This window comes from Poecilia reticulata, chromosome 9 (genome assembly GCF_904066995.2).
Source record: "Poecilia reticulata chromosome 9, P_reticulata-male-v2, whole genome shotgun sequence".
Lineage (NCBI taxonomy): Eukaryota > Metazoa > Chordata > Actinopteri > Cyprinodontiformes > Poeciliidae > Poecilia > Poecilia reticulata.
Window position 1 is genome coordinate 25,394,678 of NC_088838.1, and position 16,847 is coordinate 25,411,524.

The window sequence follows — 16,847 nt, forward strand, 5'->3', positions numbered from 1 at the left end:
CCATTCCAGTAGTACATTAAAGGCTCAGTTCTTTCAGTATGAGTGGACAAACCTCCATGCTGCTCTCCGACTCCTGGATGGTTTCATGCAGTAAACTCTGAAGGCGACTCTCGAACGTCCTGCTCTCCTCCAGTAGAGACTCATCCCTGCGGACAGACATGATTCATGGCGTTAATACTCTTATCACAACTTGTCTGTGACTGTATTCCCAGGAAACTGGACTACATGCAAGCATGAAAAATAAAGAGATGGTAGAAAAAAAGGAGCGTTCAACTCCAAAAAACGCCTTCACATGTTTTCTGATGAGTTGATATTCTCAGGGCTTCCTCAGAGAGCTCGATGTTTATCAAAGCTGCATACGGTTAAGGAGTTGCTACTGATTAAATACTCACTGCTGCTGCAAGCTGTTTCTAGGGGTCAACAGAGGAGGCACGGACGAAGGCGTCCGGAGTCCATCAGGGCTCCCGCTAACAGGGCTTCGAACTTTGCTCTGCACAAAAAAGAGAAAATGCTTTTTCACACTCGCTACAGCAGGTGCTGCAGCTGAATATTTATCTTGATTGTACATTTGGACAACCAGCCGCTTCTTCCTGCTCCTGTTTTACAGATTGTTTTCTTAAAGTTTTAATCATTCAAAATAAATAAATAAGATCTTGTGTCATATATTTCTGTCAAATTAATTGAGCGTCCTTACACAGGCGATTTTCAGCAGGTCCCAAAGCTCCTTCTGTCGTTTCTCCTGCAGACCCATCAGAACCTGTTCGCTCTCGGCCAACTTCTGGACCACTTCTTCCACCTTCGGCAGCAGCTCCATCACACGGTGGCGACACATTGCAGTCTTACTGCACACACACACACAAAACCCCAAAACATTTTAGCAACTGGGGTGGCTGTTGTTGGGATTTACCTGTGCAAAAGGTAACCACTAAAGGTAACCTGTTGTGCTCCTTGAACAGGTTAGAATAGATTATGATCTTTAAAAAGCCTGACCTGCCAATTCTGATTTAGGTCGATACCAATTTCCTTTGTCTGAAATGTTAGTAGATAAAGCAAGAAAGTTGCGAAGATGTCAACAGTGGGTCAATCTATCATTCAACCTTCTCTCATGGGAGAGCAGGAGAGGACAGTGGTTGACTTTTAAACCTTTGAAGCAGAAAAGATCAACTTCACATGCAAGTATCGACCAATCACTGGTCCCTAAAAATTAAGGAAATCGACAACAATAAATCAGCTGGCTGATAAAATCAGTTCACCCCCAGTGTGTGAAACATGTTCAGTACATTTTTTGCTCAAAATTATTCTTAGATGATCAGATTTTAGTCTGCTCAGTTCTGCCTATTTCGAGCTGGGTATCTTGTCACTTTAAATCAAAATAAGCTGCTGCTGGCCACATCCCTCCTAACTCAGGGTTTACATTCATACATGAAAATGACTGCAAACAGATGGACAACTATACAACTGTACATCTTTGAAAAGCAGAAGTAGCGCCTCCTGTACAACCAACAAGAATGCAACAAGTGATTTCTGGATGGTAAGTCAACAACAAAACATTTGTCTTTTCCAGCAGCCATTGTACAGTGCATACAGTGGTAAAACCAGCTGACCAAATGTGCTGGAGCTCAGCTTGGGTTGCTAGGTAACAGTGCAGTGTCTGTTGAATGGGACTTAAGAATCGGGAAGTTTTGGAAACGGCTAAAACTTTATAAAAAGTTCTAGCCGTTTCTAAACGGCTAAAACTTTAGAACTCAAACAGTTGAGACCCAAATGCAAGAATAAAAACTGGCAAAATGTGAATTTTGCGTAATAGGTCCTCTTTAACCTCACACAAATGAAGACTATGATGATGCTAAAAACTAGCTTGGAAGTGGATGGTTTTGCAGGGTTTTACAAATTCTTCTGCAGTGCATCTGCTTGTCTGTTAAAGCCTGAGGTTACTGGGTCGGGTGTGAGGGAGCATTCTGGTATTACTGGTAGTGAATGCATCATGCGCACATGGCTTGGTTTGGTCAAATAAAGTTAAAGACAACCTGGTTGAGTCCAGACTGGACTGGCACGGCTCCAGGTGAGTCGCCGTTGCGCCCGCGGCCTCTGAGCGCGTTGGGTTCAGCTGCTGGTCTGGATTCAACCAAAAAACCTCCCCAATCAAATATGAGGAGAAATCTATGACCTCCATGCCAATGCAAAGAAACAATCAGACTACTTGTTTGCAGAAATGGCTTTGTGATTATGTAGTTCTCTGGTGTCTCTGTTTGCTTTTGTTCGTCCTGTCAGATTCCCCCAGAGGCTTCTTGTTTCCACTTGGTTTTATTAGTCTCACTTGTAATCACTCTCCTCTGTATTTATTCTGTGCTGGTTATCCTGACTCTGAGCTGTGGTTGCCTTGTTTTGTTTTGTCACACGTCTGGGTTTTGTCTGAGTTGACATCATTAAATCCTTTATTTTTGATTCAGCTCTGCCTCCTGCCTGCATTTCAGTCCTCCGTTCGAAGAAACACAGAAGGATGCGGCTTCAGGAAAGACTATTTTTTAATGTGATCAGGGCCGGATTTTCAAGAATGTGGGGCCCTGGGCTGGAAACTGTTTTGGTGGCCTATCCAATTAATCAATCAAGTTAATTTGTTATCACATTTCAGCAACATCATAAAAACACAAAAATAAAAAGTCATAAAAGCATCACTGAGAAACCTGATACATTTTGTCGAGTGATTGTCGTAATAAGCAATAAATCAATTAACTGCATGACCGATTAAAATCATAATTCATTTTGTTTTATTTATTTTGGATATTTAAAATGTCTTCCAGTTCCAGAGTTAAATGTTTAAATTTAATGTTTGTTGAGCTTTGAGAATGTGTTCTTGCATTTTTAGGGCATTTATTTAAAAAATAGCCTCAAAACAACAATATGATCGTTTATCGCAATAACTTCTAAGACAATTTGTTGTTGTGTCAGGCCTAATACCAGGTAGGTTTAATATGTCCGTTGGTCAATAGCTTTATGTTTTTCACCCCAAAAAAAGAGTATAACTTCATAATTTACTTCCACCCACTCCTTTGAACATGTAAATATGCTTTGCTACTACTCTTCTTTTGATTTGTATGCTTTTGTTTTAATTTTACTTTTATATAGCTTTGTGCACTACGTTCATTAAAGTCAAACTACTAACAATAATTTTTGAATATTTGAATATTGCTTATATTCATAAGAATCCCAAATGCTATAAGAACTCATCTGACATGGCGCTACGACTCTTACAAGAAGGACAATGTGTGCATTCATTAAAAAATGAAAAGAGAAAAAAATTAAAATTTGCAATGCCATGAAGTTATTTTTTTCACCTTAACAAGCCGTTCATTAAATATACCAGAGGAATATAAGCAATTTCTTTTGTGATTATTACAAGTTTGACTAAATTATGCAACGATACATTTGTAATTTATTTCCATTAGTTAGGCTGTTTCTTGGCTGATAAATGCACAAGCTACATGTGAAGTGAAGTACCTGAGGACTGTGTAGAAATCTCTGAGTTTCTTCTCGTAGAACTGCACCGCCTGAACCATCAGACGGGCCGTCTCTGTGCCGTCTCCTGGCGTCCGCTGGTCTGAGGAAGGAAAACCAGAACGTTGTTTGTTTCCATTTGCAGACACCCAGACGAGTGCTGATGCTTGAGAAAGAAAGAAAGAAAAAAAAAAAGCTCATACCTCTGGGTTTTTCTCTGAGTTTGCGGAACAACTCCATGGCTTTTCCTTCCCTGAGGATTAAAAGGCAGAAGTGAGTCTGAGCTGAAGGAGAAGTGGGTTTTTGGTTTTATTTTTAAACTCTGGGTCAGACTCACAGCGTGTCCAAAGTCTCGCCGCTCCTCCACGGCTGCCTCTGCACATCCACGATGTCTGGCTGCAGCTTCATCATCTCCTCTTCCAGTTCGGTCACCTGGGCCTTCAAACACACACATTTTAATCCTTTGAATAATCCGAATACTCCTTACATAGACAATGAAACACTCCAGCATACCTGACCACAGATGAGGGCCGTTTGCTCCATTTCCCTCCAAACGCTCAGAAGTTTCTCCGACGCTGTAAAAGTGTCATTCAGACAGTTTTGGATAAATTAGCTCCTGCTGAGGTGAAACGTCGATATTTCCTAATCTAGTTCAAATTTCTGTAAAATAAAAATATAATGTACCGATCCCTGTGGCCGTCTGCTCGTTGTACTTGTCCATGTCGATGTGAAGGCTGGTGTTGAAGAAATCCAGCTTGGCTGTCAGCCGCTGGTGCATGGAAACCATCTCAATCTTCTGTTTGGACAACGTGGAGTTGTGCCGCAGGAGGCTCATGCTGAGAGAAGAAGAAGAAAATGTTCTTTATGCATGTGCATAAATATGTAAACAGTGTGCAAAAACCTCAGTTCATTTACCGCCTTAACCTAGCTTGTATTCTGTTTCCAAAAAAAGTAAAAATAATCATGTGATATTTTAAAGTCGTCTTAAGCTGAAAGTTAACGTTACAATTTATGTTAAGCTTTGACTTATTTTAAAATTTTAGTTAACTTAAAATTGTTACTTAAGTTTTAATTTAATTTAAAATTTAAGTTAACGTAAGTAAGACTTAAAGTTAAGTTTTAATTTAAGTTAAACTTAAATCTTCACTTAAAATATAAGATTAACTTTAATCTCAAGGTTGTTTTCTAATAACAATCTTTACTCTCCTTTATTTCCATTGCATTTTCCTTGGAAAAACAGATAATGGGGTAGAGATTTACCCCAAAAAACAGGCCTGGTAAGGGTTCAGATATGACTCAACCATTGGGGTGAAATTTTACCACTAAGTATTTTTAACTATAAATATTTCAATCCTGCTGTTTAAACTGTACTTCATTTGGATAAATAATTTCCAGGACCATTCTTTAGTTTCCATAGCAGTAAAACATGGATTAGAAGTGGCTTAAAACTTTTGCTCAGTTCCGTGTTCATTGCCTGGTGTGTCGGACCTACATGGCAGCTTTCTGGCCTTGCTGCAGCCGCTGCCAGTCTTCCTTCAGGGAGCGGATGGTGTGCCACACTTGGCCGCAAGTCCTCCTCAGCTGGCTGTACGGAAGAGAGTGTCTGGGATCTTTTTCTGCGACAGAGACAAGGAGCAGGTTTCATCAACTCAACTTTTAGACATTTTAAAATCTTAAGAATAAAATTTAAGAACTATATCATAACAGAAATGTACAAAAGAAATGTAGGGAGGAACCAAAACTGTGCTAACTAGCTAGCTGGCTAGAAAGGAACATGCTAGCTGCTAATGGCTTGTTTGTATGCTAGCAAGCCGTAACAGACTTGAGTCGTGTTTCAGCCTATTAAGATGTCTCAAACTTTTCCCTGAGTTGATACTTTTAATGGACTTTTAATGCTATTTTAATGCAACTTTTCTTTAAAAGTGTCATTATTTACCGAAAAATGCTAAGTAGACACTATTAATGCACTTTGATTGCAACTTTACATTATAAATGGCATTGTTGACCAAATAACACTTCATGACAACAGTCATACATATTTATAAAAACTCTTTCAGGGTCATGACAGTTGTTATATTTTATTTATAACAGTGTCATGTCAGTCATATAACCTTTCAAATAAAGTGTTGCCAAAAGTCCTGTGACAAAAAAAACCTAAATCATGTTTTGGGAAAAAAGAAGCGGTGACTTTTTTTTTTCTTGCAAAAATCACTTAGCAATAAAAAGAAAAGACATGGGTCATTATTTTAGGAAGGTGGTGGTCTTTAATTAATTTAAGACATTTTAAAGCCTTATTTTTAGATATTAATTGAAGACTTTTCAATCTTATTTGTAGTTTCTGGTGCAAATATCTTACACCACTCAACTAACTCCAAAGTAACTAATTAGCAAGATATAGAAGTTTGTTTAAAGTAAGTAATTTCTTGATGCTGATCAAAATGTACTAGTTCCAGTGGCCGATTATTTCAATTATAACATGGGAAAATTGTCTTGTTATAGGTCAATTTATTTGCCAGTGGAACTAGCACTTTTTCACCAATATTAAGAAATTATTTACATAAAACAAGCTGTGATATCTTGCTGAAAAGACACTTGTAAGTTTGTTTTGTCCTATTTCAAGTGTGACATTTGCAGAAGAAACAAGAATAAGATTACTTGGTAAGAGTTGGTGTTTTGCATTGTGCATGGACGTCCTGATGAGGTTTCAGGACCTTTCTGCAAACCGAAGCATGCTGAGTTGCTGCTGTTTACTTACGGATGAAGCGGATATTTTCTGGAAGTATCCGAGGACTAAACTGGGGCTCATACGTGCAAGAGGAGCAATCAAATAAGAAAACAAGAGTGTAGTCTGTTCGTCGTCCATCTACCTCCTATAGAAAAGCAAAATAATGAGCCACAGTCTCAAGGTTTGAGGTTTTACACTTTGCTTGTAAGACGTCGTTACCATGTAATCTACTGCGGACTGAGAGGCGAGCGCGTTTGGCTCCAGGACCAGCCCTGCTTCCAGCAGCAGCTCCTGATTGGCTGCAGGGATGTTGGTGTCTTTTTCAATCCTCAGCTGAAGGTTGGCTACCGTCTCGTCGTCCGAGATGGCGTATATCAGGATTTTAGCAGACATCATGTTCAGGACATGAACCAGCTGAAGAGACGGCATAAAATGAGGAAAACAAAGCAAGATGTAAAAGTAAAAACGGTTCTCTGCTCACCTTGAGCTGCAGTATGGACTCCAGCTGGTGGAAGCAGTCGCTGGGCGTGTTATTGGGGTCTTTGCCTCTCTCCTTTGGCGACCATTTTAACATGAGCTGGAGCCACTTTTCCAGCCTCTCCGATAGCAGACTGTCAGACAGGGATGGAGATGAAAACACCTCTTTATGCGTTTTAAAAATAAACACAACGATTTTCAAACATTAAACCAGATTGACCTTTTTTTGTTTTAAGTCAGCAAAACTATTTCTATTTGCCTTGAAATCCAGTAATGAGATTCTGTTTAAGAAATGTCAACAAATCTGAACTTTTCATACACTAAGATTAGTATTTAATTTGGCCAGAGTTAGACCAGATAATGTAATGGTTTTAATTCACAGCATTTGATTTAACTGGAAAGATACCATTAAGGAAACACTTCAAACATCGCTGGCGGCTGAAAACATGTCACAATATTTAAGTCAATATTTATAATTATTGATTAGTTTTCTGTTAAATTAGTGACCTTTCCTGTTTTATTCACAGTTTCTTTTTTTTAAGCAGTCATGAGACGGAGTGGTGAAACTGTTACTTAGTTACTCAACAGATTGTTGCTAGGTAACCACAAAGTACTCAGCAAGTTGTTGCTAGGTAACCAGAGAGTGAGCGGAGAGTTATTTTCCAACCCTACGTGACATTATGGGAAAATAAAAAGAAATGAGACGAGATTTACATTAAATAAGAAACGCATTTAATGAATAACTTTGTTCACGCGACATGACATTAAAAACCATGCAATGTTATCTTCCTCCAACTACTTCCTGTCTTTTTTGTCGTTTGCGCCATGATCAATGACATTCGGTTGATCATGTAATTTGTGTGATGAGAAAAAAAGTGTTTCAATTGCAATTTTGCAATATAAGCCAATTTTGATACAGCTAAAAAAAATCACGACCTCCAAGCTTCAAAACAAGGTTTTTTAAAACTGGTTTGTTTATTATTGATATCAACTGATATGAAAGCCTAATATGGTGATACAGCAATATCGTCCAGCTGTAGTCAGACAGTGAGTAGAAAATGTTTTTATATATACTTGTCTCTGAAATTCTGAGCAAAAATGTTCCCTTTATTTGCAGAAAATGAGAAATGACAAAAAAGATGAAGTGCTCTCAGACCTCAAATAATGCAAAGAAAACAAGGTCATACTCATATAGAAACAATAATACAAATATTTTAACTCAGAAATCAATATTTGGTGGAAAAACCAGGAGGTTTTCAATGGGTTCAGTGAGGTGGGCTCTTATTTTTTTTTACATATAAATATATGTATATTTATATACATATATATAAATATATATGTATAACTATGTAGTAGAGAGTATTTTCTACCCGAGTTGTGCGTGTGTTGTGTATAAAATCACCTGTTGAGGTTGTTGGGCTGGGGCAGGTTTTTGGAGAAGCGGATGTCGCCAGAGAGGTTCTCATAAACTACGATGTCGTTGTCGTTCTTCAGCCTGACTTTGTTGTGCCTAAAAAGACACAGATGGGTCAGAGCCTCATGTTGACTTTGTCCTCTTTGTGTCTTTAGGAGGGTGGGATGATTGTTGGAGTGAAATTCCACTCTGCAAAGACCAGACCATGACTTCCTGCCAAGGTTAGGGAGTATTTTTCCAACACATGAAGCAACGTCCCCCATGAGCGTCACGTCATTAAGCACACTGGTGAAACAACAAGGGGCACTGATGCTGGCACCACCCACATATCCTGCAATTCACTGGAAACTCCTGTTTTTCTTGCATTCAGTCCAGACGTCATGCAGCAATATTTATCTTAAATAAAGCCAATAATTGTCTAGCTTCAGAAAATATTATTGCTAAATTGTCTTACGTTATTACTGCTGATAGAGCATGGGATAAGGTGGAAGAAAGGTAGAAATCTTCATCACTGTTCTGTGTTTTGACCTCTAGCAGTAAAAATGATCCACAATGAGTCACTGCAGATAGCACGATTTCATCTGTATTAAAATAAATGTACTTTATTGATGCCAGCTTGGGATTTTTCATCGCTGCAGCATTAGACATGCAGTGGGCGAAAAAGGTTTTCTTGGTGTAAAAAAGAAAATCAAGATAAATTCTGTCCTTCCACCTTTTATGTGACCTATAACCTTTATAATTCAGTTAAGCAAGAACATGTTTGAAGTCTTCCGAAAGAAAATCAAACAATTTTACAGTCTAGAGTTCAGCCCATGTTGACAAAAGCCACATTTGGCATAAAAACCACCAACAGATGGCCAATGTGGAAAACGGTGGTGGCAGCATCATGTCTTGTGGCTGATTTGAGTTTTTTTTCATCTTATTTTTTATTAAATTTACTCAATAAGTATGAATAGTTAATGTAACAGAGAAATCCTGAATGAAAAGAAGTAGAAGGAAGCATAAACTTATATTTACCCCCAATCACAATAAGATGATATTATAAATATTATTATGGACATAATTCAAATTCACAAACACACAACAAAATATCAGCTTATTCAAGGCCATATTTCTTCATCATCATGATTTTCACATTTTTTCTAAATGCATAGAAATTTAGATAGTTTTATCTCGTTGTTGATATTCTTCCATAAATAAACACCTTTAATTTATATTTCCTCTAAATTTAGATTCTTTGAAAATCTCAATTGCTTTTAAGTTGTACGTTTTTTTTTCTTTTTCAAATCTATTTTGAATATTGTTTAAAAAAATTAAGTTTAAATGAATTCAACAAATGTTGAGTTTTTGTGATGTTTGTATCTACTTCCACTTATGAGTCACTAGTGACTTTATTTACAATAATCAGACAGGAAATTGGTAAGAAATCCGACGAATCAAACAACATGGCTGCATCGAGGACTAATAGCCTCTGTGATTTAAACAAAATATCAAAACATTAATTTTTTGTATTTAAATAAGGTTATGTTATGGTCAGAGGTGGCAGATGTTGCTGTGAAGTGCAAGAAAAACATTTTGGGATTCTTTTTACTAAGAGTATTGACCAATAAAAGCAGTTTAATGCACTAACAAGGAGCCGATTTGTATTTAAATTATCACATCACCACCTTTTTTCACATATAAGAGACTTAAAATGTGAATCTACCAGGGAACAGGTTGCCAGGTTGGTAAGAAAGGCCGAAATCCAGTGATGCACTCGAACACCAGCGTGCCGAAGCTCCAGTAGTCCACAGAGACCGTGTACTTCTGCCTCTCAATAAGCTCTGGAGCCTGAGACGAGAAAGAGCAGATTTAGAGCCCAGAACGAAAAAATGACATCAAAAATGGTAAAAGACGAAATATTAAAACAATCACCAGATACTGTAGTGTTCCCACAAACGATGTGCAGAGGCTGCTCTGGTCCAACTCCTTAGCATAGCCGAGATCTATGATTTTATGGATGAGCTGGAATAGTAAAATATAAAGATAAAATCATCTAATTTTGTCTCTGTAAATGCAATATGGCAAGTGAAAGGGAGGCATATTATGAAAGAAACAGCAATCAGCCTGGATGTTTACGTTTCCAGCTAAAAGAAGAAAAAACACCACCCCGAGTGTTACTCTAAACCTAAAACCTCAGCCAAAACCTGGAAATTCCCAGTTACCTTGGGTGCTGCTTGTGCAAAGGCGGTTTCACCACTGCAACAGGAAACCGTCAACACATAAATGTAGCAGTTGACCAACATTTTTTAATTATTGCAGCTCAAATAAAGTAAACTCTGACATGACGGCATCCAAATCTGTGACGCAGCTGCAGCAAAGCTCATTCTGCCTCGTTTTAGGCGCCAGGGAACAGAAAAAATTTCAGGTTTTTGGTTTAATCTGATCCACCGACGCCATGCGGTGCCTCTGTTATCCATCCAGCATTGAAACCACAGTAACTGTTCTGCATGTAGAAATATTTCTAACAGCGTCGCCTCTGAGGTCGTTTTGTTCTCCAACTCTGAATGTGAAAAGAACTAAAACAAGCTCAGCTTTGCACATTCACTTTTGTCTGCATCAGAGTAAATCAGTGATTCTTAATGTGGAAAAGAAAGACGGCCCCATGGCTGATAGAGAGGAAAAATTATTTATCTGTTTAATTTTTTTTGTTCTAATCTACTTTTTAAAAATGGGACAAATGTAAAATATTTTGATCTTGCTATTCGTTTCTGTTCTCATATTCACAAATAATGACATGAATTGGTACTTGGTGTCACTTTTGATTTTATGTATTTATTTTTATCAATTTCATATTTAAATATTTTTTTAATTGCATGAAATAAAACAAGAAGTATTTTCCTTTCCTGACAAATACACACACTGAATTTTTTTTAATGTGATCAAGAAGGTTTTTTTTATGCTTTTGCTTTTTCTTTTCCCTGGTTGACAAATAAATGAAAATGAGAATGACTAATTTTTCTTGGAGTTACGATGTCTGCTGATAAAAGCATAAACTTAAAAGGCATGTTGAATTACTGCACACCATGAAGACCTTGTAAACAATAACAACTAAAGCAGAAGAATTACTGAAAAAACTCGACTCCTTCCAGAAAAATGCTCAAAACATTTTTCTTTTTAACTATTTAGTTTGACAGAATGACTCAAATACAATTTGACAGAAAAACTAAGTTATTTGTTTAAACTAAATTTTTATTTAATTTTGCTTTTTTTTTTTTTTACTTTAGAGTTCATATTGACCAATCTTTCTAACCTTGTTAGATTCTTTTCGTCTTCCCATTGGTAAACCTCTCACTGGACAAAACTAAGCAGTGAAGCATGAGGTTTAAAAGTTGCCAGTTATTAAAGTTATTTTCTTCAATCGTCAAACAGAAAACTCAAAGTAAAAGGATGAGTAAATTTGTTTGGATCAGTTCTTTGTTTTCACTCGTTTGCCTGAAAGTGCTGCACAGTTCCTCAAATGGCAACATGCTTCACTCATTGCGAATCAGTGCTAGCAAAACGTTTGCATGTTGGTTTAAAGCCACAATAATGAACAATAATCTCAAAAGAGACGCGTCCCTGCAGAAAACAGCAGTGGAATCACTCTGAGGGACTCCACCCCATTAAAAAAGCTGCAAAAAACAGATGGTAAGACAAGTATTAAACAGATTTTTGTTTTATTGTGAAAGTTATGCAATGTTCTAAAAAGTTTCACATGTTTCTGTATTTTGGTTTGGTAGGAAATGAAAAAATGGGGTAAAACAATTAAAATGCCTTATAGATTCTTTCAAACCGTTTAAAAGCAGTTTGTATAGAACAAAAAAGTTGTTTTGTTTTGTTTTATACATTTCCCTGATTTCTATTATTCCATATTTGCTGGACGTCTAAAGTGCAACAAGACAGGAATATAATTCTCTAAATAATCTCTGAAATTACCTGCAGAGACTTTTTTTTTGGTGCATGTCAGAGAAAACAGCCATGCTAAACTATAAACTTGAGTAGATTGAGTTTGTTCCTTCTGTTGCTTTTTATGAAGTCATAAGATTGTGCATAAACATGAATATAAATTCTTTAATGAGTCTGACCTCAGTTGCATAACGTTTTAGGCTGGATCATGACATGCAATGATTTGTTGCACAATAGGCAAAGTGCAAACCTCTCAGTTTTCCACATTTCATATGAAGTGGAAGGACTAAACATGTTGAGAAGATTTATGTTCATGACCGTCTTTGTTGTGGTTTGGGGGTTTTTCTTTAAACTCACCCTCTTCTCCCCCTGCTGCAGCACGATGTTCTCCGGTTTCAGGTCTCTGTGGATGATCCTCTTGCTGTGGAGGTAGGTTAGAGCTGAAGCTAACAAACAGAAAAAGAGGAACAATTTGCAGAAATGTGACTCAGAACTACAGCAGACCAGTAAATTTATAAATTTATCGAGCAAGCTACTTATAGTTTGGTTAAAAGAATATAAAGGAGGCTCAAAAATCACTGACAACGATGGTACTCAATTTTAAACTAATTAGATATTTATTGTCCAACAGAGAGGAAGTTTAGCTTGTGCTTTTTAGAAAAATATTCCCTTGATTTATGTTGCTTTAATTCCCTTTTGATTCCTTCCAAACACATTTATTGGAGTTCAGGAGAAGTTTCTCTTTGGAAATGTCCAGTTGTCGTAACCCAAAACAATTACTTCAGACCATTTTGTATTAGTTAAAATGCAGAGTAATAATAATTCTAAAGTTTCAAATGGAAATATGAAACATTTTGTTGTGTTTTTAAACTTTCTGATCTAGAAATGGACATAAAATGCAACAAAGACATTTAGCTCAATACTGTAAAAGTTTATAAATTCCTTGCAGCTTAAACAAAGTGAAGTGACTTAATTACATCATAGTAACTTTACACAAGCCTGACCAGAAAACCATCATTTTGTTTCATATGTGGAACCAAATTCCCACTCATTGTTCCTGTTTATGTACAAGCCAGCACTGCAGCACAGCTCGCTGCTGCAAGAAGTTAGAAAATGTAATTGTTTAAAACTTACTTAAATATTGCGTCAAAAGTTGTGGGATTATCTACTATAAAATTATGATAAGATTGATTAATCGCATGATAAAATGAACTCAATAATTTTCACTTGCATAATTATTAGTTTTTCTCTTTCTGCCAAAACCTGGATGACAGAAGTTTCAAGTCTGGTGTTTTGGTCTCAACTAGCTCCTTTTTTAAGAGTAATTTTGTTTACAGACTTCTTTTATTTTATTTGTTGTTTCTGTTGTTGTGTTTATTTTAGATATTGAAAATGTCTTGCAGTTCCACCGTTAAATATTTAAAGTTTATTGATCTTTGGGAATGTATTCTTACATTATTATGCTGTTATCATTATATTACTTGGAAATGGTCTCAAAACAATATTATCATTTATTGCAATAAATTCTGTTGTGACATGCCTAAGAGCAAAAAAAAAAAAAAAAAAAAAACAATAAAAATGCTCCATATTTGTGTTTCCAAAAGCAGAATAAATCTCAGCTTGTGCTTCAATTGGTCTCTCTTCAGACTACATGTATCCATGTAATGTTTTCTTTTTAACAAGTATTAAAATGCAGACCAGAATCATTAATAAAACTGTGAAACATCTTTTCATCTCAATGCAGAATGAAAGCTAAAAGAACAAACATCCACATCAGAATATAAATCTGACTGATGAGATTAATTTAATGAAATAATGCATCTTTACTGGGAGTGAGTCATGCCAGCCCCTAGTGGTCACATGAGGCATTACATCACTCACTTTTGGCTTCAGATTTACTATGTGTGACAAACACTTTCATTGTTTACAATAAACGAGAAGCTAAGCTATGGGAAGTCAATAAAAACAAGCTTTTTATTGACTAGTGAGAGCGAAGAATCATTTATGCTGCCTCTAATCTTTTAGTATATCAACTCTAAACTCGCATCACGTGAGTTTAGTGCCTGCTAAGATTATTCAGGAAAGCAGAACGTGTGACATCTGCGTCCTGCGATGTGTGGTTTAAATTCCCAGTGTTCACTCATGAGGTTTGGATCAGTCATTATCAGGAAACGTCCACTAAACTGCAGCAGCAAAGGAAGTTTCTGTGCTCGTCTACATCTACTCCCCTCTAAATATGTAAATATGTTGTGACCCATACCTTATACTGCTTTTCCTCATTTGTTTATGTGTAGTCAAAGGAACGCAGCTTGTGTGTCGGTGTTAGCGTCAGTACACAAAGTTTGCGATGTAGCATGTGACTGTCCAATGTGTTGACGTAAACCCCGGTATGAGTTGGAGCTATCGCCGTGGTGACTAAGCGGCGAGAGGTTTCAGGTCAAGGATGACATCATGATGTTTCTCCCTGGGAACTTTTACTCCTAACCTCAGGAAATAAACCCCTGTTCCAGCTCACTCCGTCCCTTAATTAAGCCATCATTCTGACACAAACCTGAACTGCAACATCAGAAGAATCAAGTCGGTGCTGAAAACTCACAAATGTCCCGCAAGAGAATCAGAATGGATCCCTCCCTCATTCCACAGCAGTTCTCCAGGACATTCAGATACTGCAGAGAAACAGACAAGAATTCGTAATCTGAATAACATGCATGATGGGAAGAAGGAAAAATGCAATCGGGTTCACTAATCTTCCTTTTTAATGTTATTTTTGGCTTCCCTACTTATTGGCTCTTCTCTCAAAAACTAATTTTCTTCCCATTAGTGGTTATCTTTATAGAGAATTAGGCTAAAACTGGAGATTTTAACCATTTTGCTTTGACATTTTGTTACTCATGTAGCTTTTCCCATTATAATGTAAATACAAAGGCCCATAATTTCTAGAATACTCAAAAATGTCACAGTAAATGTAGACCTATAGCCAGAATTTGGTATTAACTAGATACATTTACTCAGCTACGTTTAACTGAGTAGCTAATTGGAAAACATATTTAGAAGTAGTTTTACTTGCACTTGAGTAATATTATAAGTATTGCTACTCCAATTGAGTAAAGTTTCTGTCTACTCAGTGCGAGTAGCTTCATTGAATAAAGAAAAACACACCTAAAGCTAAAGTGAAACTTCCTGTTTCTCCATAAGTTTCATTGTTCTGATATTATTTATTATTTATCTGGTGAAACTGTTGTGCCTTTTTAGGTCAAGTAAAGATAAAACAGTAAACATTGGAAACACTTACCCAGTTGGTACATTTATTCGTTATCTACTGTGCTGGTTTCGTAAGTTTTATGTTCGAAAAACAAGGATTTGGAAAAGTGTTTCTTCTACTTGAACTTGTGATTTCATAACCATGTTGTTTATTTGCATATGTTTTGTTTATTCTAGTCTTTAAAATACCAGCATTTCTTAAAAATATGCTGAAATAATGCTATTCTAACCGTTAGCCGCTAACAATGCTAAAGCTAGCATCTGCTCTGGCCTCCTCTCCTGTTTGAAATCAAACCTGAAAGAAATATGTCTACACTGAGAAAAGAAACTTAAATTATAGTTTCACATTTTTGAAATTTTTGTTTGCAAAAACAACAACCCAAAAAATATATATATTGAGAAATATTGCTAAAATCTCAATTCATTCTTGTGTACTTGATACATGCATCATTTTGACTTATGAGCTGAATGTATTGTTATTTCTACAATGTAAAGAATATATCTTTGAATGTATATTTATAATTGAACAATTACAAAATAATGCCTGAAATTAAGCTTAATACCTAAAACAACATCAACAAGATAAAAAAAAACCCACAACAGAAATAAAAGAAATGAGATCCTAATCTAAGAATATATAGAAAATCTCTGCAACTGGTAACTCGTAGTAAGTTCAAGAAGATTATGTAATGTTTTTTTGCTTGTAGTCTCCATCAATCACTCCATCTGTCTCCAGTAAGTCATGCTTTTCTTCAGTTACCTATAATGTTTTAAAATTCTGCCTTACAGTGTAACGGTTTGTGGTTTTTGCAAATCCAAAGACTATCCTCGTGGGGATGTGTTGAAATGAAAAACCACATTTGTTTCCCAGAATGAAGACATTCTGCTGGTCCGTAGAGGAAACAGCCCCAGGAGCACGGAGAAGTTAAATAAAACAGGAATGTTTATTTTTAGCTCCTTCGTCTCTATTTTTAGTTTTATAAAACATAAAAACATGCACACCCAAAGTTTAGGAAAAAACTAATTCAGTAAGAGTTGTGGTTAATCTCTCATCTTAAAGTGATTCAGATGTTAAGCATGAATGAATCTGGGCTCAAGCGAACGGCATGTCCAGCCCGTCTGGGTTTGCGTACCTTTCTCAGATCTCCACCCTGGCAGTACTCCATGGCGAGCAGCGGCAGGTCGTTGGTGGCCACCAGTTTCTGCATCCCCTGAGGAACTTCCCGCGCAGCGACCACGTTCACATGGTCCAGCCTGGTGAAGACAGAGCAAGCGTGTCTTGTGAAAAGATAGAGATTTTTGTTTAAAACTCAAATTTATGTTTCTTGGCTTCAAACTATTGAAGTATTAATGTGTATGTTACTCTGGTGACATGTCAGGAAATTTGCCGTTACTTTTTTGTGCCTTTTTTTAATATGTTGGAGGGACAAAATAATATCCAGATTTGGCTGAAATCTGGACCCACAAATCTGGAACAAACTTCCAGAAAACTGCAAACCAGCTGAAATACTGAGTTTGTTTAAATGCCTTTAAACCATAACAGATTAA

At 36.7% G+C, this 16,847-nt stretch overlaps 1 protein-coding gene and 1 long non-coding RNA gene across 2 annotated transcripts in view; one reads left to right on the forward strand and one right to left on the reverse strand.

The window, feature by feature from the left end:
- ikbkb (inhibitor of nuclear factor kappa B kinase subunit beta) overlaps window positions 1–16,847 on the reverse strand; it is a 29,627-nt gene that overhangs the window by 802 nt on the left and 11,978 nt on the right. The window contains exons 4-21 of the mRNA XM_008418141.3: window positions 16,433–16,553; window positions 14,635–14,704; window positions 12,396–12,484; window positions 10,026–10,115; window positions 9,817–9,941; window positions 8,100–8,207; window positions 6,702–6,831; window positions 6,440–6,634; window positions 6,251–6,365; window positions 4,988–5,111; window positions 4,180–4,331; window positions 4,009–4,070; window positions 3,833–3,933; window positions 3,699–3,748; window positions 3,499–3,598; window positions 695–842; window positions 393–490; window positions 53–146 (exon numbers count right to left, since the gene is read on the reverse strand). Coding sequence (XP_008416363.1) covers window positions 53–146; window positions 393–490; window positions 695–842; window positions 3,499–3,598; window positions 3,699–3,748; window positions 3,833–3,933; window positions 4,009–4,070; window positions 4,180–4,331; window positions 4,988–5,111; window positions 6,251–6,365; window positions 6,440–6,634; window positions 6,702–6,831; window positions 8,100–8,207; window positions 9,817–9,941; window positions 10,026–10,115; window positions 12,396–12,484; window positions 14,635–14,704; window positions 16,433–16,553 — 1,972 coding nt within the window. The remainder of the gene's footprint in view (window positions 1–52; window positions 147–392; window positions 491–694; window positions 843–3,498; window positions 3,599–3,698; window positions 3,749–3,832; window positions 3,934–4,008; window positions 4,071–4,179; window positions 4,332–4,987; window positions 5,112–6,250; window positions 6,366–6,439; window positions 6,635–6,701; window positions 6,832–8,099; window positions 8,208–9,816; window positions 9,942–10,025; window positions 10,116–12,395; window positions 12,485–14,634; window positions 14,705–16,432; window positions 16,554–16,847) is intronic.
- Window positions 5,049–8,532, forward strand: LOC103470024 (uncharacterized). Its single transcript, XR_534438.2, has 2 exons — window positions 5,049–5,133; window positions 8,267–8,532. It is a non-coding gene; the product is annotated as an uncharacterized LOC103470024 (long non-coding RNA).